The sequence below is a fragment of the Pipra filicauda genome, unplaced genomic scaffold (assembly GCF_003945595.2).
Source record: "Pipra filicauda isolate LSUMZ 115617 unplaced genomic scaffold, ASM394559v2 scaffold35_size7292922_pilon, whole genome shotgun sequence".
Lineage (NCBI taxonomy): Eukaryota > Metazoa > Chordata > Aves > Passeriformes > Pipridae > Pipra > Pipra filicauda.
Window position 1 is genome coordinate 6,838,191 of NW_024104487.1, and position 24,914 is coordinate 6,863,104.

Below are 24,914 nucleotides of genomic sequence, written 5' to 3' on the forward strand. Positions count from 1 at the left end.
CCGAAAAAACCGTACTTGGCCAAATCCTTATCTACTGTAAATTCCTTGCATTTCTAATCAGCTTATACTAAAGCAAGATCCAGGCTATTTATTCAGAAGTCAAAGAGCCAGCAATGTATTTAAAACTCAGCAGGCTGCTCACTATGACCAGTTCTCAATGCTATATGTATTAGTTCACTATTGGCATAAACCTCTCCTGGAGAAACACAAGGAACTAGGTACTTCTGGCTCACTGCTGAGTTAAAACAGGCAAACAAAAACATGCTGAGTGTTTCTGTGCTTAGATACATGTACTTTTGAAGAAAGAATTACTATTATTTGAGTGCATTTATTACCAGTTGAGCCTTCCTAATCTCTAGATACCTCTTGGCCTTAGAAAAATATGCATTTTTACAAGAAAATATTTTTATAATCCTTTAAATAAATTTCTTGCACAACAGCGTAATCTAAAAAATACTCACAATGGGAGCAAAGTTAGGAAAACACTGCCATCCATTAAACCCCCACCCTCCTGCGGTCCTTGAACATCAGCCAAGCCTTCATTGCAGCCTCCCTTAATTTGACCCCAGGAGCTAATACCATCTACTTGAGCTCACTTTTCATGATAGGAACACTCAATATATGTGACTTCCCTTGGAAGAGGGAATCGGAGACAAACAGCGCTGGCTTTTCCATGACATCTATGCTGGATCATTCAAAGTTCACAACAAATTGTTTCACGAACTGGAGCCTGCTTCAAGTCAACTTGTGAGACGGCTGTTGAATAAATCTAGCTCATGCAAATTTAGTCACCTTATTGCTCTGTAGACCAGGAAATCAGAAACATCACGTGTGAGATATTCTAAACATAGAGGACATGGTAAGACTGCTTTCAGGTTTGATAGCTGATATGAAACACAATGGTTCTAAGTCTCCTTTCACTGGCATCACCTGTACCCTGACCACAGCTATCACACCCAGGAGCTTGTTCTGATTTGCAGCAGCGAGGGCAAGGTGTGGCTTCAGCCCACAAAACTGATCAGAACGAAATTAGTGTATTAGAACATGTTTTTTTTTCTTAGAATATTTTCCTAGATATATCACTCTCCAGTTTGGACAATACATGGACTTAGCACTGCTATGTCCATTTCTGTAGGAAAAATCCAGCCCTTTCACACGTGACATTGGCTGTGCAGGATGGAAGTAGAACATAAGTTGGCAACCAATTCTGATTGGAAAGAGCACTTGCCTCCTAGAGATTCCAAGCATCGAATCACACCCTGTAGTAAATGTGAAATGGACCACAAGAAATGGTGAAATCTAACCTTAATACCTGCTTCCAGTATTCCCAGTGTTGTCCTCAAAAGCTTGAAGATACTAAGATATGTTATGTGGGCCCTCTACTAAGAGATGGTGTGTGTCTGTGTCCATGTGTCTGTTTCTGTGCAAACCTATAAACCTATAAACCCACATAGTCTTGGGCTCCTTGAGTCCTGGGTCTTGCGCAAGCCTGAAATCTGCTGAATGCACAAGTCAATAAGTAAGTTACAATTTTCTTCTTCTTCTTCTGCCACAAGAGGAAAATAATGATAAACTGTTTTTCTATCCAAAGCTACTTATTTCTAGCAATTCTGTAACACAGAAGAAAAGGTCAGGGAAGAGGGGAAGAGGCTGGCAGGGAAGGCAATGGTTTGTGCTTGTCACTTAACTCTGCATATGGTTTGAATGTGTAGATGAGCAGCTGACTCCACTTTTTCAGTAGTTACAATCCTATTAAAACTCTGCTAATTTAATTGCTTAAAAAACTACCAATCCCTAGTCAATGTAAGATGGTCTACAAAGGAGTCCTTCCTGCAGACACACACATTTAGCATAGTGCAGCAATCAGCAGGATTGGCTTGGTCCCCTCATTGCTGTTCTGGTGCAGGTTTGAAGCAGATCTTGTTTATTGTTCTTTTTTGCAAATCTCTGTGAGATCTTTGAAGTGGTCGGGCTCCTTGAGCCAACAGGCCCTGTTCTACACCTGGTGTGAGGCAGACTGAGCAACTCCAATGTTAAACAAACAGCAATCCCAGCTGAGGACGGTGCGTGAGTTACAGATAACAGCAGCCAGGACAGGCATGATCCATCCAAAGCAAACTATATGTTGTCGTAAAAAAGCAATTTAGAGCTACATTTGCTATTCAGACCAGTCTGATGCATTTAAACAAAGACTCTATTCTTTAATACAGACATACACATGTGTATGTATATACATAAAAGAATACTTTATAAGATATGTCCAGATGAGCATCCCTCCAACTCCCTGCTCCTTTTTCATGCTTTTTCATGCTTTTTGTTATTGCTACTATGCCTTGCTATATCCCAGGCTTAAAATAGCACACATTTGAGGCTCTTCTTTCCTTACAATCAAAGCAACACTACTTGCTGGGTATTCAAGCAACAAGCACATTGAAGTATTTAAGAAAATAACACCAATGTGAAAACTTACTACATGTATGCAAATTTGATAAATTAATTTGTTTTTAAAAATTTATCTTTAATGAGGGACTTTCCGCTCCTTCAAAGTTTTTCTTATTTTCTTGCTTTAAAATTAATTTTTCTTTTTCTATTCTTGTCACATTATCAAGTTAAAAATACAGTAAATTTATTTAGATACAAATATTCCTAAAATTGTTATCACTTAATTTTTATTAAAACATCTCTTATTCTTAATAGTAATTCACAGAAAGATATGTTAGTTAGTTTAGGTGGGTCTTTATTCAGTCCTGTCATTGCTCAGTCAAAAAAAAATCAACCTCAGGAATTTTGCCTGAACATCAACTTGGAAACTAAGCATTCTGTTATAATAAATTATATTTGCATTTCTCCATCTTATACTACTACTCTTTGAGAGAGGTGGATGCTACAGCAAAACTGTAGCATAGTGACCATGGATCACACAGCCAAAGGAAAGTCTGAATAAGACAATGGACTGGAAACATAGGCCCATGTATTTGTAGGATAAACTGAGACTATTCGTAATATTTACGTTATTCTAGGAGGATGTTTTTTGTAGGAATTAAAAATAAAACAAACTCCAAGTTTCCACACTCCCCACTTGAACTTTCAATATCCTGTATAATCATCCAAAACTAATGAGTTTCATCAGTATCTTTCTAAAACGCCATTTGGTCAGACATTTGCTAGGTTTTTGGCTATTCTTTTTTAGTTAAATAGCCTGCATACTGATTTTTTTGAAATAAAATATAATACAATACATAATGTTTTTCCTCTCTTCTCTTCTTCATTGCTATTACTTAGGCACCAGAATATCTAGCATAGTAAACAAACAGGACAAATGCTTGCAAAGCTGCTGAGCAAATATCATTCCTACCTCCAGCCTGGTCCTGTCCACATCCTTAGGCAATTTCACACGAACTCGGTTTGTTACAATAAGTGTTTCATAAGGATAAATCTGTTAAAAAGACAAGAGCATATGAACTCCAGCTGAATCTGATTCTGATATGTGGAAATGGCCGTGTGGGGAACTTACTAATTTAAATGGTACATACTTGCATCCTGATTTGACAAATATTTCACTGGGACAAAAATTAACAACAACAACAAAAAAAAAATAAAAGAAAGGAACCCATGTAACCTTGCTAGGAAGTGCTGATTCTGTTTGTTCTTCCAGTGTTGGAAAAGCCCTTCTTACCTTGTATTCTGCAAGAGAATGAGAACAGGTTCACAGTTTAGAATTTGTAAGGTTCTTTTAGTGTCACCACAATAAACATTTAGGTACGTCAGAAATTTGTTATGCTACTACATTTCTTTCCTCTCAATAGTTTTTGGATAACTGCATGCATAGTAAGAATTTAACCCCCATGCACTGAATGCCTATAACACTGTCTATTACCAAAGCAATAGTCCTTGAAATCAAAGGTTTATTACAGAAAATCCATCTCCTGATGCCATTGGGTTACACGGTGAGTATGTCTGGCAAAATTGGGATTTTCTTTTTACAGGAGGCTTTTGTGCAGAGTTAAGTCAGTCTGTCATCCAAAAGTCCTGCCCTTATTGTTCTTTACTGAAAATAGTTAAAATATACGGATTATTACAGGCATGTCAGTTTGGGAACATATATGAAAACCATTAAGATAATACAATATTCCAAGATGCCAACATCCTGCACTTGGGCTGACTGCAGTGGGAATAACGATAGTGCAGAAAAAGTTATTTGGAGGTGTGTGGACAATGAGTCCTGGATCTATACTAGCACAAGAGAATTCTAGTAGGTCTGTGTGACTATATATATGACTACCAAAAAGTCATCTATTCTCTGATTGTTAAATGCAACCAGGATAGCCAATATGTTTTCACAGACCTTTTTATGGTCTGAAATAAAAGACATAAGTCTACTTTTCAAAACTTGTACTTTAAACTATTCAAACATAGAGACAAAGATTTGTATCAACACAGAGGCATAAAGTGAAGCATCAGAATAAGATTTTTAAAATGAGTTCAGGTGTCTTGGAAATAAAATCCTACTCTTCCCCAGGAATTGATGCATGTTCCTAAAATTTCTCAGCTCTTTTGAAAATTCCAACCCAAGTTCCATATTGAGTTCATAGTCCACTTAAACTGCAATAAAAAAAATATAATGCAAATAAATTCTCATTTTTTAATTCTGTACATTTTAACCACACTGTAGCACAAATAAAAAGCACAATGGACTTTTTTTTTTCACATTAGTCTTGAAGGAGTGATTATCCTAAATTTTCTTCTGTCTTTGACACGAGACCAACACCAGAGAGTCTGTTGACACATATCAAGGATCCTACTATTGACTCAGCCTGGTTGCATCACCTTCTGACTTGCAGGACTTCAGTCAGGCCTTTATGTTAGGCTTGGTAAACAGAAGATTCTCTGTGACAAATATGATACTGAGCTGTGTCTCTGTTTATTATGAGGCCTTATTATGAGAACTACAGGATGACCTCAGAATAGTAACCTTTATAGTAATATGTTAACAAACATTCTCAAAGGAAGAAAACACAAAGCAGAGTGGAAATGATATTGCAATGTACCTTTCATCCCCCAGCTTGCCTCCTGGTCCGTTTCATATTGGCCCATGTTTTCAGGCTGACAGAGAAAGAAAGAAGCAATGTAGCAGCAAAATACACCACAAAACCACTCTGCACATTGTTGAGAGAAAAAAAACCCAGCTGCTACTACGCAAGTGAAATGCAGATCCTTGAGTGAGACAAAGAGAAATAAGTCTCACTCAAACTAATTGTTCAAGCAAGCAAGGTAAGACTGAAACTGTCACATGCCCTTCCCTGTGATGCAGACATCTTACTGACATCATCACACTTCACTTATGCTGCACTGAAACTTTTCTCCTGCTTTCTGCTTCACACCGCTGATGCCACTAAGGCCGGGGAGAACTGTGTATATGTGCTATCTTTTTCCTTTGCTGGCAAATGCTATTATGAAAAACAGTACAGGAAATCAGAAAAGCATTATTATATGACTTTTTTTCCCCCAAGTCTCAGTTTTGCCTGTTGGGGTATCAACAGTGTGCACAGCTATGCTCACAATAACCTGCAAGCCTCCTTATTGTTTGCTTTTAGTTTGTTCTGTTATGCAGCACTGGGATGGCTGATTAAATATAACAAACCACAAAAGCTGGTATGAACCTACAATCCAAACAGAGGACATCTATTCTAAGAGGAATTTTGGCCTCAAGGATTTGACCATGAGCAACCTTTTCAACTTTTCCACAGGTTTGGGATCCTTTAGGTGGGACAGATGCTGCCATCTGCTGCTTTCCCATCACATTGCATGGCTTCCTAAATTTGCTTTGGCCTCATCTGTGGGAAGCCTTGGGATGGCTTTGCTGCCTCACCAGCACAGTGCCTGGGCATAAGTGGCTGGGCACTTCAGTGCCTTGATCATTTCAGGTTACGGGCAAAACCTATTCTGAAAAGTTGGGAAAAAACTCTTGACTCATAGATGGGAATGGGTTTATACAGACCCTTTCAAATTCCTAAATCTTATTCAATCAAATGTCAGTGCCACTCATTGCTTCAGAGACAAACTCAGGCAACCAGGTATCAAAGCAACACATGCATAACTAGTCCTGTAATATTAACTCAAAAGGATGGAATTTTCAGTAATTACTGAAAAATCCATTTAGGTACTCCCTGATAGTTTCTCTCTTGTAGCTCCTACCAGTGACTCTCAGTTTGACTCATTACTGGGGAAGTTTAATCCTGCTTATGTGCTTTTGCAGGTTTCACATCTTCCTTTTGAGAAAGAAGGGAATTTGAATGAGGTCCTGTCCATGTAATTTGGACACAAATCAATCTTCAAAATGTAAGTGCACATGCATCTATGTATTGACAGCTTATCACTATAAACCATAATGATTTTTCACCTAAAAATATAAGCCATGAACTGACAACCCATAATGCTAGGCTCCAGAGAGAAAGAGAAGCCACAGTGTCAAAGATGTCTTTTTTCTAAAGACTAATAAAAGTTGCAAAAAAAGGGTTAGAAAAAAACCGCCTAGTTTGATCTGATCATAATTTGGTTAGGCATTTTTCCTTCTAGATTGCTGCTTGTCATTCTGTCTGAAGTTTCCTCCCTGCCTTAAAAGTACAATGACTGTGTGTTTATATACACACATGTGCGTGCATACTGGAAAAAAGCAGAACGTGGTTCAAGAAATGCAATGGATGTAGGCTGGAGCAGCTTTGCTCTAAGATCACTACTTGCCTAATTATAGGCCTAACCATCTCTATCATTAATTCAGGCAATACTGTGATCTATTAATATGTGCAGCCTGTACATTTTAGACCTTCGTTTGTTTTGGGAGGAGACTCAAGATTCTTAATGCTCATGATGCACACAATTAAAAGGAGACGCCTCAGTCAGTCTTATTCTTACAGAGAGACAAACTCTAACCCACACAGGGTATGAATCTGTCAGACAGGGCTGGCAGCCAAAACACCTTTGAAGTGTTATTACTGTGCAGATTTTCAACTAGTTACCAAGTTGTCTCTTTATGAGACATTATTTCCTGGAGAAGGTATTTAAATGTATACCTACCTGATGTAAGCCATTCTTTCCATAGCCAGGTAGAGAAGCAGATTTAGAATATGGAAATCCTGTAAAAGACATAAGATATAGCTATATTTTTTTGCAAATCCTTTACAGCCTATTATAACACAGAATCCAAGAAAATATCCAGAGACAGCAATTACAAGATCAGTAAGTACATCCTATCAATGAGATGAAATATAATTGAGCTATGCTCATCTTTTCACCATATTTCATGTACATGAACATGTGTAACAATGTCTAGAAATAACAGCGTGCCAGGGCATGACACAAAGAGAATTGTGGGGCTCATGTTATGGAAGCTTTATGCAGCAGTGTGATACAAAGCTTGTGATTTGAGAGCTTGTGAAACCTCTGTCCTCCAACTTAGTATTAAATCATGACTTGAAACCGGGATTAAAGGTATCATCATTTTAGATGTACATCACTTCTGATCATGCTGTATGTAGTCTGGTTTTTGGTTCTGTTTCTTAAAAAAGAAGGGTTGATAACCTACCACTTAAAAAAAACTTAACAAACATAAAATTTCTTTTGCTTTCTGTAAAACTTCTTGGAAAATAACAAAAATTAAGATATAGTTATGGGTAAAGTAAATCAGCAACAGTATAAATACTCAAGTGAAAGAACGTTTTAAGATGGAGAAAATTGGCAAATGGTGTTACCGCGGATAAATAATGTAAGATAGTGATGAAACTGTGTGTGGTCACTCTGAGACAACTGAAGAGCCTTTACTTCTAATGATAAGACCCTAATAAGAGAGTTTAAAAGTTAAACAGTAGATGAACAAACGTGTGTAATAAACATTCTTGATTCCAGTACAGGAAACTATGTTAAACTGATGCAAAGTGTTACAGAAGTCAGTTAGTTCAAAGAACTGAATGTACAACTCTTCTTTCTGTCAAAATTTTTAGCAGTCTGTGTGCAAAAAGGAATGTAGGAAGGGAATGCAGGCACCACTGGATTAATAAATACCCCAAGGAGATTATTAGGAATAAGCACACAGAAAGAAAAAACAAAAGGTGGATCAGCAAGGAGCTCATAATGTGCTGGGATAAAGTGAAGACTGCCAGAAGTCAAGCTGAGTTAAACACTGAAAATGATATTAAAACAAATAGCAAAAGTTTCTCCAGCTATCAAAATAAAAAGGAAACAAGGAAAGAAGAAGTGGGATCACTGGGAGTTGTGCTATGTCAGTACTCAGCACAGGGGAAAGGTAACCTAGGTAGGGCTACAGCACTGAAGGAGTATTTAATCCACAGAATAAAAGGTGGAGTACTGAGCAAGGATGGAAAGCTAATGGAATAAGGGTATGCCAGTGAATGACAGTCATGATAAAACCAAAATTCAAAGCACTTAATGTACTTAAAGAGGGAACAATAAGCTCACATTAAATTGCAAGTCCAATATCTCTTATCATTGAGTTTTTTATATTTAAGAGTGGGAAAAAGATAATGAAATGAGAAACTTATAATTGCCTGTTATCTGAATGGCAGTGACACCAGAAGGCAAAAAGTATAACACTTGTGAGACAGAATGACTGTATCTGCAACAAAACTATCATCTCTGCTCCTGCCTGGAAAAAACTGCTAGTGTTGAACATCAGTGTGGAGTTCAATTTCTTGGCTACAGCGAAGACGTAGAAAGAGATGTAGAGATGTAGGCGAGAGAGTTTTGTACTATCTCCAAATAATATTACTCAGTTACCAAGGAAAAATGCACTAAGGTAAAGACCAGTTTGAAGCCAGACAGAGCCCAGGTGAGGAGCCGCCTCCCAGGCTGAGCCGCATCCGCGGGCACAGGCGACACCGTGTGGCCGCCTGGGAAAACCCAACGGGAGAACTGAGCCGAAATGGCCCAAAACGCACTAGTGAAACCCTCTGACTCCAGAGGGGATTGTATTTCACAAGCTTCTGTTTCCCATGGACTTAGTCACCAAGTTAGACACTTTTTATTTTGCCTTTTTTTGGTTTTTCTTCCGCCCCCTCCCCCCGTCACAGCCTGCTGCAGATATACTGGGACAGCGAATTTTTTGGAGTAACTAGCCAAGACAAAGCAATCTTTCTCTCTAATTAGGCAAGTTCTGAACATCAACTACCCTCTGCAGGAATATGGTTCCTGCTTTTTCCTGTATGACATTCACTCCAATCTGGGTATTCTGAGGTTGTCTCTCAGAACATCAGGGACACGTGAACAGCAAGGGCTACACACTTTGCTATATGTCTTCTTTCCTAAATATATGACACTTAAAATCATGAATTCTGATACTTGATTAACCATCAAACATTTACATATACAGTAACAATACCCATTCACACAGGTGGAGATGCAAGCTCCACTCTTGCCCGCCAATTGCACAAGCCTCTCACGGATGTGCATTCTTGTTAGGTGTGTTTTTCTGGGCATATAAATCCTGTAATGTGGCAAAATACCTTCCAGAGCAGAGTAACCCTTCCCTGGTTTGTTCAGAGGCTAGACAGATGAATGCAGGGCTGTTTTCTCAGAATATTTGGACCAGCAGTTTGCAGTCTGGTGCTTGCTAATTCCCCCTACCCTGCATGTAATCACTTGGCACCAAACCTATACCCAAAAGGTTTATTTTCTCTGATAGACTGACTATGCCACAAAGATGGGGCTGAAAGTCAGAGTTCTCAACCATAAGGGCAAGAGATAGGGAAGCTACTCTTCCGTGGTCAATAGGGCATGTGACAGGATATAAATATTCAGAACTAAATAGGGAAACACTCAATAGAGAAGGAACTACTTAGGATGTATATGGGTATTAAAACAGTCAGGTGAGTGAATAAAATCATAAAGAAGGGGAAAAAAAAGTGCAAATGTCAGGAAAAGAAAACTTTCTCAATGTCATTTCTGTGTAGCTGCTAACTGGGTAATGGGGCCAACTTTCATGAGGGACAAAATGATGATAAAATGCAATGGAAAATGAACTACAGAACCTACATTGCACTGGCACAAAGGTGATATTGACCCTGACACAGAGGTATGAACTATCTTTTGCACTTCTAGTTTTAATAGCTCCACATTCCCAAGAGAATTAAAAATCATAAAAGAAATGCAGGTATAGAAGAGTGACAGGTATAGCAATATTCCCAGGAAAAAAATCAACGCGATACGTAGTACCTGTATAACACAGTTCTTGGTGTGCTACACACCTCCCCCTTTTGTGCTCAAGGACTATTCTCTCAATACATGTGTAGAAAAGCTTCAGATCAACTCCAGAAAGCTTCCAAACACACCCAGCATGTGTATTACAATGAAAGGTTTAGGTGTTCATTCATGGGCAATGACTTAGAGATGTTAGGTGTGTGAGATGGTCAGACTTGGTTTCCCCTGCACAGGGAATCCTGTAATACACCTTGTGCACATGTATGAGATCTCTGGTGAGGATTAAGTTATCAAATCCCTTCAAGTTAGACCAGTGAGACTGATGATCTGAAAGAACTCTTCTTCTTTATCTTGTTACAGCCTTATGACAGACTTTGTAGCATCTGTTTTCCCTCTTTCTTGCATAGCTAAGCCATAATTTCCTTAATATAAGTTGATGGAGCCAACTATCACATTACCAAAATGCCCACAAGACTGACATCCTAGCCTCGCTGCCAGACATGCCTTGCATTGGATGCATTCTTTTGGAAAACTGCTTCCCCAACTTGTTTACCCCAGATGACCTGCTACTGCTGTGTGGTGTAAAGTGGAGAAGGCACGGAGGGGAATGGCCCAGTTATTTGTTAAAATTCATTTAACCTATTTTTTGTCATTCATGTAACCTGGAAGTAAAAATCAGACCCAATTCTGATGCTCCTAACTTGCTGAAATGTGGAGGAAGAAATGTGTAGAACATGCTTGTGGTATTGACAGCTATCATGGGCATATGGTCTCCAGACCTGAATCTAGCTACAAAATTACTCCATTTTCCACCTGGAAGATTTCTATGACCTTATAAGGTTGTAAATGTGAGCATATGCTAAATTAATACTTAGAGAAAAGTATTCTTTATGCTTATCATAATACAGAAGAAGTGGCTTTACCAGTATTCAAAATATATAGTTTGTGTCAAGAAGTATTCAGCACCAGTGAAAAATCTGCCTGATACTGCCATCCTTTCTATTGAAAATGAATAGCATATAATAAATAGGTACTTCTAGGGTTTTTGTGGTAAGGAACCTCTGCTCTCCAAAGACAACACAGTTCATTTGTACAGGCAATGCTGCTTCTTTCACCTACATGAAACTATAAATAGTTTCGCTATCGAAGTCTGAAGGCACTGAGCGCTTACAAGCCATGGCAGAACAAACCGACAAATAGGTGTAATTATGACAGAGAGATGAAGCACAAAGCCAGCTAGAGTTATGTGGCCCTGCAGCAGGGCCACCTTCCTTTGCCACAGGAAGGAAGCCCTCCTCAGCTTTGCCAGCAGGCCAGGGTTGCAGCACTCACGGGAATCTCTGTCGGTTCCGGCAGTAAGAGACAGGGACCGTGTTTCTGAATCCGGGGAATTAGTTCTGGTGTCCATATCCCCTTTCAGAATAAGCCAACTGGTCTTCAGCTGGAGAGAGTAAAGAGCCAGTTACAAGATACAGGATTAACACCTGAATGCAGTTCTCCTACTCCACCTGCTCGGAAGTCTTGTGAACTGCTCATATGTTTATGCTCATTGCAACTTGTACCATCCTTTATCAAATTATAAAGGACTGTATAATCACTTAGACACTACAGCTACCAAAAGCTTCAAACTTTCAGCTGGGCTGAGGATAGTTTCTGTGTTCATGAAGCTGCCCACTGTGCCCCACTGTAGAAGATGCACTATGTCATTTTCTTATAATTAATTTGCTCTTAACATTTTTCTTCTGTGTTAATATGCACCCTACGTAAAAGTCCACAGGATTAGCTGAATCACCAATCTATATATTGAGACGGAGTGAAAATTCATGAGCTTATTGCTCTTAATCTCAATATCCCTACTTCTCTTTACTGTAGAATGTACATTCTAAACCCTTTGGGTGAGAGATCAAGCTTTTCTATGTCTTCTTGGAAAGGCCCTAAAAGTAGTAATGATTATTTCAGTTACATGAAAGAACACTTTTATGTATGAAAATGTTTTAAAAAACAGTTGCTTCAAGGAAGATCAATAAACTACTCCCTCTTGTTCTATCTGATCATTACCTTCTTACTGTCCTGATCCAAGCTTCCATCCTCGCCTTCTGATCTTCTTGCTGCTGGAAGATTAAGTTAATTTTAAAAATTAGAATAGACTATAACATTTTTTTGGTCTTCTGTTCTGACTGCAGTTATGTTCCAAATATTTTTAAGAGTGGGAGAAAATCAATTTAAAATAAAATAGAGCTAGGCAGAAAATTATGTGTAGAGCTATGGTTTCACAGAATCACTTAAAATAATTTTGAAATTATTACAGTAGTACTCATCCTTCAAGTGAATTTAGAGAATCTATTCCTGCTGGATTTTGAACCTATCTTTTTAGGAAGAAACTGTCTCTGGGGAATGACTGGTGAGAATAATAATTCTACATCAGAACTTAAGGACAGATTCATATGATCACTGCACACAGGGCAGCCATTTCACACTCTTCTGTGTTACCATGGCAATGAAACTACATATGGTCACACAGATATTTTGTGGTCAGCACACCTGGATCTCCTAAGTTCCCAAAGATGATAGACAATGCTGGTAAAGAACATTAGGAACAAACTTGGCATTAACTCCTCATGAAATCTACAAGACAGATTGTGTTTAAAATTCAAAATTCTTGACCAACCACTTTTCTGACAATATTGTCCTCTTAAAGAGTGTTTTAATAAAAAATATTGCTGATATTTTACCATTGGTTTATTTTCTTGTAACTTTCCAACTTGCTAAGAAGAAAATTGAAAACCTGAAAGCTACTCATTAGATAGTTCGCAAATATCAAATGTGTCATTTATGTTCCAGAGTATTGTTCCAGATACTGAGTTAGACCTGTGAATCTTACAGAAAAATTTTGTGCCAAATTTCACATCATTTCAAATAAGTTCTCAAAATTTCAGTCCTACTTGCCCTATTCACTCTATGTAGTTTTGGGGACAGTTTTAATGGTGTAAAATTGGAGTAATATAAGGACCTAGCATAATATCAAGCCCATGAAAAGTTAGTGCAACAAGGGGGCTGTCTGCAACACCTGAGAAAAAATGGCCCCATGCAATGCAAAGTAGGCAGAAAAAATATTTATTAATAATATAAAGCATATATTAATACAAAAGTTAAGCCTCAGATGAGATTCTTAGAGACAGAGGTGGAGAGGAGATTAAGTTGCTTCGTTACATGTGCTGCAATACTTCCAGCAAGTTGGGAACAACTCTGCCCTCTCCATTTCCCCAGCCAGTATGTTTGCAGAGGATCTCCCCTGCATCTAAACAACACGGACAAAAGGACACCACCAAAAGCCTTTCAGTGTTATTCTGTTCCAATTTCTGATGCCATCCCACAGCTCACATCCAGAGCTTAACTGCCTTTGCTGAGGAGGTGATACTTAAAAATGAAAAATTGCCATAAAGAAAATATCTATGGGTTAGAGGTGAAAATCCATAACTGTAGAGGGTTTGAAAAAACCAAGGTTTTCAAAGTCAGCTAATAGCATCCTGACAGGGATATTTTCCCAAGATGGCAAGCTGCTTCTTTGAGAAATAAATATGAAGAAATACTCAAATATGACAGATGAGGAATAAAGTCCCTACATTGCAAGAAGGATATAAACCATGTTCGCTGATATTTTGGGAGCACACCCTAAATCATCAGTCAACAAGTTGTTCCCCATTATGCTTATGGATCTTCCTATCACTAAATCAGAAATCCATATGGAGAATATGATGCATTTTTGGAATTTTTTTGTTTTGTTTTAAGACGTTGATGGTCTCAAAGGAAAAAAACAAGTTTAATTCAAGGTGCTACTCAGAAATTTCAAAGGTTCCACAGGATCTTGAGAGCATCTGACTTAAAAGAGATGCAGAGGATTACAACCGAAATCAGTGGGGCTCATGAAGGCCAGTCCCTCCCAAGTTTCTGAGAGGGCTTCATAGAACACACGGCCAGCAGAAAAATTCAAGTTCCCTGAATTTTGTCAGTACTGAGCATTACCTTCATCACTTTAAGGGATGCCTGGTTCTGCCATGAACCCAACATGAACTGTGGACTGCAAAACTCTTTTGTTGTAACTTTGAATGATGTTTAAATATTCCTAAAACATGAACACACACCCACACCTCAACAACCATGCAGGCTACTACACTCTTCACTTTCCAACCCCAGATCTGAGCCTGATCTCTCTCATGTCCCATTTTTTCACCTTTTTTCCATTCTGAAGTTGGGTGTTTATAATAGAAACACAGAAGCTGTAGCTACAGCAAATCTGTTGGGTGCTGATGTAACTGAAACCTTTTAAAGCCAAATGTTTTGGAAGAGCTTCTTGCACTTTTTGTTTTAAAGAACATTCTTGTGCTTGTTTGTTCAAACTTGGTCTCTTCAACAAAGGAATGTTCTCTGGCTCCTTTTCAGCATGTATTTGTTCAGTGTCCCATTAGCTTGAGGAGCTGAATCATCCTGTGTTCATGCTTTAGCTGTGAATCCTTCCAGAACAAAAGATAATTATTAAATTTTGTTTTACTTTATACTCTTTTTACTGGAAGGAAAGTTTATTGATTTTTTTTTGTTATTGTTTCCTGGTTTTTATTTTGTTTCATTTCTTAGTTAGAATAAATTATGTTTTGCTGTCTGGTAAAAAAAAACAGGAGCATGTATTTTCAACACAACCTTTCAGAACATCTATAATCTAGAAAAGAAAGTTTAAAACATTTATTCTTGTTAACCTATTGAGATTGCTGACTTGCTAATTTAATTCTGCTCTTGCTCCAGTGATTACAAGGGACAACTCCACACAGCAGCGCAAAACTGACATAATCCAGACTTTGACAGACCGAAAATTGGTGTAAAAATGCCCAGTTGTCAAAAAAAAAAAAAAAAAAAAAAAAAAAAAAAAGTTGTTGCTTAGAATCCTCTTTGCAAACCAAAAGTATCTATAAAATTAAACAACACAGTCAGGATACAGGACATTAGAGTCTTATCATCAGCTTCTGTAAATGAGTGAAGCTATGCTGATTTGCAACAGACGATTGTTATTTTGCATTTGCTCATGATCTTTCCAGACATCACTACAATATTCAACTTTTTCTGTTGTCAGTATTTGTATATCTAAAACCAAGAAGGAATTAGAGATCTTGGGCAGACTATAAGGTTGGTTGATTGGATTAAATCAGCCACTAAACCAGACAGATAGTATCTTCTTTCCTGAAAGGTAACATTGGTTTGTTCAAGATTAGGATATTTGGAGCAGAAAATGTCTATCAAAGACCAACACCTAAAGTGCACCGAAATGTCAGCAAGTCTGGCTTTGCTCAAAACCATACACAGAAAAACCACAGAGATTATCTAAATCTGGACGATCTGAATGTGCAGTTACTTTATCATGAAGCACCAGTTACAGTGAACCTGCACAGGCTGACTCACTCAGCTGGGAAGCATCAGGTGACAATTTTCTTTCTCATATTGCTGTATCAGATCCAAACTAGAACTTCAACCAAACAGAAATAATTGTAATTTCTCAAGAAAGACAGTACAAAAATGATAACTATATAAAAGTGTCTTTTTAAAAACAATATTGATTGGGTAATTCAAAAACAGTTAAAGCCCCTGTAACCACAGAAAAAAAACATGTAAAATGTATTTTCCTTGTTCTGGCCACAAAGGCTGACAGCCTTAAAGTATCTGCAGCTCCTGAACCTTTCCCTCAATGAAATTTATCAGCTGAAGCCAAAGTATGGGTGTAGAGATACAAAGAGCCTTCTCACTCCTAGTATAGCACAGGAAGTCACCTCTGTGCTGCAAAAGGCAATAGGATAGGAGGAGCTGCTCCAACAGACACTGCTCACAGGCACTGCCTGGAACTTCCCTCGCCAGGAAGAGTGCCATTCTCCCACCTGTATCCCTGAAGGCACATGCTTTCATCCCCAAAGTGCCTTAGCTCACAGTGTGATGAACATCCCTCATGTTTATTTTATTCTCTCATTCATTGCAAGGTGGGGGTGCGGTCACGATGAAAATAGTTTTTGGTGTGGGGCAGACTTATATCACATATTATATTTTTGTTTTTGTCCTTTGCTCATGAGTACAGGAATACCCAAGTCATGACTCTTTTAATCAGAAAGGTACTGCACTTTTCAAGCACCCTTATTGCAGTAGAACCCTCACGTATTTGTTTTCAAAAATTAATAGTGGAATTTGGTTTAGAAAAATGAATTCCCTATAACTAGTCATGTATCGTGAACCAAGATCACTGTCAAACATCACTGAGAACACAGTCGGCACTCACACTAACATGGAAATTGCACTGATGTTAGTAAGTGAAATATAGTGCAAAAATAATAATAGAAGAAAGCAGAATTTATATTTTTATTTTTCATATTTACTAAGGTCTTAATTCAGATTCTCAGTGGCATAAAAAGATCACATATTTCTTTCTCTTGTTTAAAATGTCATTGCTGGGACAACCAAAGGTTTTCCAATCACATCTTGCTGATGTTACCAGCTACTGAATTTGTTCCTAACTGCCATGGTGTGACTACATTTGTTCTTTTTTTTGTTATTGGTATATTTTATTATTATCCATTTAATTATTATCTATTACCTTACTGATATCTATTGTTATTTGATATCTTTTATTGTTATTGGTATTTTACAGCTTGAAGAACTTACAGATGAAAAGTAGATATTTCATATATGCCACTTATCAATGAACACCACTTGTCAATGAACATTTTTTTTCCTCCAGCAATTTAGAAGTTAGATTTACAAAAACTAGATATAGCAAGGCATGGTTTGAAAACAGAATAGCAATCTTCAACATTCACGTTTCCTGTCATTCCATGAATAAGAAAACTGCATTAAAGCTAGTATCAATTCTGAATTATCAAGATAAATCAAAATACCATCATCCCAGTTTTGGAGAACTTACTATATCCTCGGACTGCATGTTATACAAAACAATATTTAATTTTCATGTTACTTTTTCTCCTTTTCTGTTTGAGATTATAGGGACACAATGAAATGCAAAGACTACAGCAAACAAATTTGGGAGTCAATATGCATTTTTTTTCATAGACAAGTAGATAAAACTGCAACAGAGAAAAACAGACTGTACCATGCTGTTTGTAGATAGGAGGTTTCCTATAGATGTTATCTTTTACGCCAGTGTCTGAGGAAGAGGAAAGAGAAAGGAAAGAATGAAAGAGTAAGCAAGCAGTTCAGATCATGCCGCTCTTGTCTCCTGTCAACAACACTAACAAGACTAAAAACTTCAGCAAACACTGTGCATTCATTCAGTGGTTTGTCATTCACTGGTTATTGCAAAAAAATGGACTTTTATCCATCATCTTTATGTATTGAAAACATTGAGTATACCTACCTATGCAACATAATCCCCCCTAAGTCCCTCAGAATGCTTTAAGACACCTTGAATGGCATCCATTTGGTGATATGTATACTTCACAGACAGCAAAGAGAAACTGGCTATATTTGTCACTACTTTAAATTCCTATAGAGATGCAACAGACTACTATAACAGTCACACTTGGAAAAGGACTTTCTCCATTAATTACAAACAAAATGTACATGTTCAGATATAAATGATTATACTGGTGATACCCAATATTCTTATAGGAAATCCTATAATTTTTCTATATTTTGAATTGTATAGCTAACTTGGCCTTCCAGGAATTTTCTGAAAGCCGCCAGAGCCACAGCCCAGGGTTCCCATATCATGTTGTGCAGATATCAGACTTACTCAGTACTATGGACCTGAGTATATACAATTCTTAATTGTGGTCTTTTTATAGAAACATTAACCCCAGAAGCAAAAAATGAATAAACAAATTACGCCACTGAACAGGTAGATGTGCTTAGCAGTCAAAAAACTAAACAGTGTGGATATAAATTTAATGCTTGTTAACTGAATGTAAACTTGGAAACAGTACAGTACAGTACATAGGCAAAGCCAGCCACAGTGAGCTTCCTGCAGTTCTGAAGTCTTCCAGCTACTTTCAAAGTTTATGTCAATATGACTTTTAAATTCAGAGAACAGATGGATAAGGAGGAAAAAAACCCAACAAAACAAAAACTCCTTCAATTGTTCCTCCTGCACACACATTCAACAGACTTATGCAGCTATGGCACTATAAATCATAGACTCTTAGAATCATTAAGGCTGAAAAAGACCTTTGAGATCAAGTCCAACCATTAACCCAGCACTGCTGTAACTCTATAGTCTTAGCAACATTTGTCACTGTGTGCCTCCTGTACAGCAATTTTTTAAAAAAAATATATGCACATGAGTACACAGCTCTCTAACTCCTTTATTTCTGAGAGGAAGTTTAACAGGTAACAGATATTTACTTGTCTGACATTTTGTTCTCTTTGACTTTGAAATTTACAAATCGATGCCAAAAGAAAATTACATTCAGAAGAGAATAAACAGGTGCCAACAATTGAAGATCAAAAGCTAAGCAGTTAATGCCTACCTGGAATATGGAAATGCCTAGGAGCCTGCTGATAGACAGAAGGTGAAGATTTGCTCTCAGAGTACATGGATAAGCTTGGAGTGCTCCGACCACTTTCACTGCCTCCAAGGGGAAGAGCAAAGAAAGCAGATAAAAGAAAAAATGGAAAGCAAAGTAGAGTATTTCAAGCATAAAAGCTTGTTCAAAATGACTTGTTAATCCAACAGTTTTAAATCCATGTTTTTTTAAAACCCGTTATTTTTCAGCACAGTATACTGGCTCAGACGCCAAACGTCTCATCAAAAACTAGTATCTGATAGATAGATAATATCAGATTAAACTGCCCTACTTTGAAATTAAAGCTTCTCTTTTAATGACACTTTCATAAAGAAAATCAAAGGATAAGAATATCCACAATTCTGTAATGTGTTTTTGCACAGCCTTAACTGAATAATCTATTGAGCAAGTGTTTTAAAAGTTTAATGCTATGGCTCATAGCCTGCCCCTGAAACCAGTAATGAAATCATTCAGTAGTGTTTCAATTATCTCAAAGCAGGACTAGACCAAAATACAAATGTTATGGTTAAGTCAAATAATCCTGCACGTATCAGTGACAAAAAGAGATGTTGAAATTCGGCTCTTAATTGCAAACTTTTTCCACAGGTAACATGCCACACTATTTTTATGCAAACAAGGTTGGATTATCAAGTCATGGATCTATAATGCCATAGTCGCTTCACCAAGTTTCAAGATATGCATAAGATTGTTCCATATTGATTTTTCCATGTTTTGTCAAATGCTCATTAGGTGCCATTCATTTCCTCTTATTTCCCTGAAGCACACTCTATGGCATTATAGTGCTGGTTGGCAAACAAAAAAGTAAAGCTCTACTTTTTTGGGACTTGTAAAATCCTTTTAATTTACAGCACTGTTAAGCAACTGGAAGCAAACATGACATTTATTCTTACATAAAATGACTGTTAATTTGCCATTACTGTTTTAGTGTGGACGAAGCACAGATTTAACGGCTAGTAACGATGAAATTATAGCAAGTTATGTTGGGGGTAAAGAAAATGCAGCAGCTCAGGGTATTGGATCTGTAACTGAGTTCTACCTTCATGGAGGGGATGTTTTATAACCATAGAGCTACTGGATTACCAGAACTGTCCAGGCCATGCCCATGGAGGTGATCTGTGCCCTGCTGATGAGCAGTGGATGCATTGTCATTGGATTGCCAGCCTTGACATGCACCACTGAGGTCAAAGGGTAGTGCCACTGAGTTCAGCAGGAGCAGAAACAGGACAGACAAGGTCAGAAGAGCGTGCTGTGTATCTCATGACAATACACTGACCAATCCATTCTAAATTTTGTGTCTGTTATTTTATTAAAACTCAAAAACCATTCAGCTGTGGCCACTGTGTAGTCACTAACAGTGATTTCTTGTTGAAAAAGTGCAATCTGAGAAGTTGAGAAATTGGAATCACAACTACACATGCTGATAGCCTATGGTCCTTCCAAAATGCAAGGGAAGAATTACGGAATTACTGAGAATCTGGTGCATCACCACCTACTTGCAGTCAAGTATTCCTCAGACAAGGAACCTGACAGTTACTCAGCTTCTTGATTTTGCTCTTGGAAGAAAAAAAGTGGTGACAAGTTTTCACTGCACATTTATGAATTTGCTCTTTCTTTGCTGCTTGCTGCCCAGATTCCTGGCCATCCCTACTAAATGGAATAAGTCTCAATGTCACTGGTAGATACTTATTAAAGTAAGGTCCCTCCCAACTCCAAAATTCTTAAAAATCTTGTAATGTCATTCATTGAAATGAGATGTTGTTACTGGAATTTTCTAATTTAAACAGAAAATGAAAGTTCTCAAGCAATTTTCACAGTGTAGTAATTCCTCATTTACTTAAAAATCAGCATATTATTAAAAATGTATATTCATATATGACCTGCAGGAATAATCACTTCTTTGATCAGTGACCCAAGGTGCTGGTATCATACCCACATATAAAGTCATTCTTCAGGGATAGGGTAGAGTGTCAGCAAGGAATCAGGAGGAAGCATTAATTAAGAGGAATAAACTTGTAAGAGAACAGGATACAAGAACAAGTACCAGGGGACAAAAAATCTACAAGTTGCTCAATCCAAGTGATTATCTATGTGGAGCAGTTTGCAAAGCCATCATCTCCAACTTGCTCGAAGTAGAAGAATTAATGATGAAATGATGGAAAAGGTTCTTCTTGCACCCCACTCATACAAGCTGATTCACAGTTAAACTTTAATTCTGCCACTGATTTGGACAAGCATCAGTAGTTGTATTTCACATTTTGCACACAAAAAAAGGTGTTTAATAATAAAGTAAACTCAAGACCCATGTAGAAGTTACTGTGTAGGAACTACAGACAAATGCTTAACCTAGGCTAAATTTAAATCTCTAAAATGAGACTTGGCCAATAAATTATCTCTTTCAAGGTTTGCCTGGTGTACACTGACAAAGAACTTCAAATAAGGTCTCAGAGAAAAGACCAGAGAGAGCAATTTTTCAAATTTTTGGGTTTGTCTTCTGCCACAAGCATCCACAGGCTGTGATCTGCTTTGCTGGTCAGTGAAGAGCAAAAAACCAGAATCCTGAAGTCTTCCCTGAATTTTGTTTAACTTGGAAAGAATCTGGAAAGGTTTACTTTGAATTTGAGTGTTGACCACAAAAACCTCCTTGTGTCCTCTGGCTGCTGACAGGGCAGGCTGCACATTTAAGTCTGTGCGTGTGGAGCCAACTCACCAGGGCTTTGACCATGCTCCCTTTTCAAGGGACTGTCAAGAAAAGTATAATATTGCTTATACTTCCTTCCTAGTCAGCTTTTATCTTATCTGGGAGGATGGGAAATTTGATAACAAGTTACAGTAAGAGCTGTCTAAGTTCAGGACTGAACAACAAACAAATGCCTCTGGCCTAATGAGGGAGATGTCCAAGCCTACTCACAAAACCGGATCCTTTAATATCCCTACCCACGCTGCATTAAGATAGACAAAGCTTTTTGAAGTTTGATGACTAATTCTTTTCAAGTTTTCAAAGCCAAATAAATGGGCTTTGGAAGCTGTGCACTAGAAAGGCAAGACAATGTCCACCATGTTTTAAGTAAGCATTTTTTCAGCAGGGCTCAGCACACCCACTGATTCCATTACCTCAAGAGGAAGAGCCACACCAACCACAGGTGCTTGGAATATCACACCCTATGACTTGCGAGGGCATGAACTGTCAAGCTTTCTTGAAGTGCAGCTGGACTTATTTTGAAGACAAAAATCCTTACAAGAGCACAACCAAACCACTTTTCTTCATGACGAAGAACAGATCATCCTATTACACTGCATGGGAGCCAGGCTACAGTACACTGATGGAAGAACAGGAACTCCATAATCATATTTTTCACTGGAAAAAAATTATGAACCATGTCATTCTCAGGAAAAATATGATGCAAACTCAGTGAAATCAAAAGGAAGATTTTGCTTGTCTTAATTTCCCTGGAGTAATAACATATCTGTCTCCTGGAAGCTTAAAGAAATATCTTTTATGACAAATGTGGAGTGCTGGTTCTACAAAGATTACTTCTACTACTATGAAGCAGTGTATTATTTTTGGATTTAATCATATTTTTTTAAACAAGTATGATTTCACTTTCTTAAAACTGAAGTGGCAACATTAAAGTTGGTCTGGATACAAAGCAACTATTGCTACAATCCTCTTCTTTCCACACTAACCACTTCAAAGAGAAAAAAAGAGCACATCCACACCATCAAAAGGCTCCTCCAGATAAGAAAAAAAACACAGACTGGAACTCAGAATTCAGAGACCTTGAAAAGGATAGGGCAAATCTTCTGACTCCTTTTGGACTGACACATTAAGTCAGTGTAAACCAGTGGATAATCTATACAACCTCAGCAAGGCTCAGGATTACCTATTTAGAAAAATTAAAAACAGGTTCACCTTTTTAGCCTCACAAGAGCACTGTGAAGCACTTTAAGGTACCGCTTAAAAAATATTTTAGCTCCTTGACAAAAATTGCTTCAGAATTGCAAAATATTATAATTTTGATCACATTACAAACAGTTATTTGGGTACAAGGAACTACCAACTTGAGGATTTCTTCATCCAAACAGCAGCACTTAATAATTGCTGCTGCTCTGAGCAACAGCAGGTAGCACTGAACAAAAACTCATTTTAATAGGAGTGCTGCCAAGTAACTGCCAGCAGGACTTCGAGGAAGAGCTTTCCATTCAGTGAAATTGTGCACTGCAGCACAGCAAAGAAGTTTTTCTTACTCAGTACATCAGGTTGCATAATACCATCCAAATTTAGAGAACAGATTAAAAAAGCAGTGCCTCAGAGAATATCAGGGTGTGTGCCAGCCTTTCAAAAAATGCATGGGAGGTTGACTGCTTCTTGTTGTGGAAAGCAGATTTGCAGGTGGACTCTGAAATGGTAACAATCAGTTTAATCTCATCAGCTTTTTCCTCCAAAAGTTTCTTTCAGGGATCATATTTGGGAGACTTGAGCCTGTTCATACCAGTGAAATTCAGCTGACTTTGGGCAGAACTGTTTCTGGATGCATTAGGGCCCAATGAAGATGCATTACTTATTATTCCAAAGGAAATGAGTGCCTGCTATTTACTTGAGTGTGCAAGTCTATCTCCTGCATAGGGTCACTTCCTTTTCTGTAATGGTTTCAACAGCAAGAACAACAGTTTTACTTTATTAAATCATGAGAGTCAAGGAACAGGCATTGAAAATGTTTACTATTCATGTTTCCTTACAGCTGATACTGCTACTAGAGAAGATAGAAGCAGGGGAAGACGTGGTAGCTGAATGTCTTCTCTTTCTGACATTTAGCTAACAAGCTAAAAAAAATAGCTTTGCCTCAAAGTTTCTTGGTATTCCTCAGTACTGTCCCACATCCTCAACATGGAAGCTGTTAAAAGCTAATATCCACTGCAAAAAAATTAATTGCAAGGAGAATAGATTCAGTTACTCTTGTCTTATAATATATGGCACAGATTAATTGATAATCAGTGCAGCTGTATTGATTTAACCAGCTGCCATAACTTTTGGCAATGCTACAAATAATAGGAAGAATATCTAAAAGTTGGAAGGTTAGATAACTGATCACCCTATGTTGTATCCAATGTATAAGCTTATTATACTATTTATCATCACCACAATAGGGTAAAGATATTTTAGAACAAACAGACTTTAAAGTAATTCCCTCCCTCAATTTCATTATAAAAGCTAATTCCTTCCCTCCACCCCTTTGAAAGACACTTAACACTCACTGAAAAAAGCAAAAATAAAACAACCCATACCCACTCAGTTCGTAAAACTTACACAGTACATCAAGAAAGCACTTGCACAAAATTAAGACAAATTTTATCCAAGTGGAAGCCATGCTTGCACACACATAAAAGTGAAACACAGCTGAATAAATCTACAGTATCACAGCACGGTTTTGCATTCCTGGACCTTACCTTTGAAGAAAGGGATGTAATGATGTCTGAATGTAGATGTAGGGCTTGGGTGTTGGGGCAGGGAGATGCAGCTACTGGTACCAAGACTCTGAGTACCAGCTGGGGGCAACAGAGAGTAAGTGAAAATAAACTATTTAGTTCACTTACTGAAAGCCACAAATTACAACGCCGTCCTTTTTTTTTTCAGGAACATTTTCCTCCTGATGCTTAGAAAACATAGTCTATATTTAAGACTTCATCTTTTGCTGGTTATTGCTAAGAACATGACAGTGGCCACACTACGGGGTTGGCCAAGGGACAGGGGCTTTCTGCAGACAGAGAGAGTATCCCATAAACTGTAACGCATCAGAAAATATTCCAGAAAAGGCACCACAAAAAGCATGGCTGCACTCAGGGGAAAACCTGCATATTCAAAAGCTGCAAGAGGGAATGATAAATGCTCAAAATGGATCTCATGAAATGAAATGGGGAGAGCCTTGTCTCTGCTGAGAACTGCACCACAAGTGGGTCCAGTTCTCACTGCCAGCAGTGCACACCGGTAGGATTTAGTTCACAATGCACCAGGGCACTCCAGTGCAGAGCTAATTCAAGTATTTGAAGAAACATCCTGAAGTTATTCAAGCTCTAAAAGTTAGACATATGATTAAGTACCTTGAAAACCATTCTCAAAAGTCATCTTTGCTTTGCTGT

The 24,914-nt window shown here is 37.9% G+C and overlaps 1 protein-coding gene across 11 annotated transcripts in view; it reads right to left on the minus strand.

The window, feature by feature from the left end:
• Window positions 1–24,914, minus strand: part of ABLIM2 (actin binding LIM protein family member 2) — a 140,121-nt gene that overhangs the window by 11,518 nt on the left and 103,689 nt on the right. For 2 of the 11 annotated variants that reach the window (XM_027723656.2, XM_027723653.2), the window contains 9 exons: window positions 24,225–24,323; window positions 18,723–18,824; window positions 17,348–17,401; window positions 12,268–12,320; window positions 11,542–11,650; window positions 7,075–7,133; window positions 5,049–5,103; window positions 3,620–3,684; window positions 3,356–3,436 (listed from right to left, as the gene is read on the minus strand). In XM_027723656.2, coding sequence (XP_027579457.1) covers window positions 3,356–3,436; window positions 3,620–3,684; window positions 5,049–5,103; window positions 7,075–7,133; window positions 11,542–11,650; window positions 12,268–12,320; window positions 17,348–17,401; window positions 18,723–18,824; window positions 24,225–24,323 — 677 coding nt within the window. The remainder of the gene's footprint in view (window positions 1–3,355; window positions 3,437–3,619; window positions 3,685–5,048; window positions 5,104–7,074; window positions 7,134–11,541; window positions 11,651–12,267; window positions 12,321–17,347; window positions 17,402–18,722; window positions 18,825–24,224; window positions 24,324–24,914) is intronic. The other 9 variants (XM_027723661.2, XM_027723660.2, XM_027723667.2 and 6 more) reach the window with 7 other exon arrangements.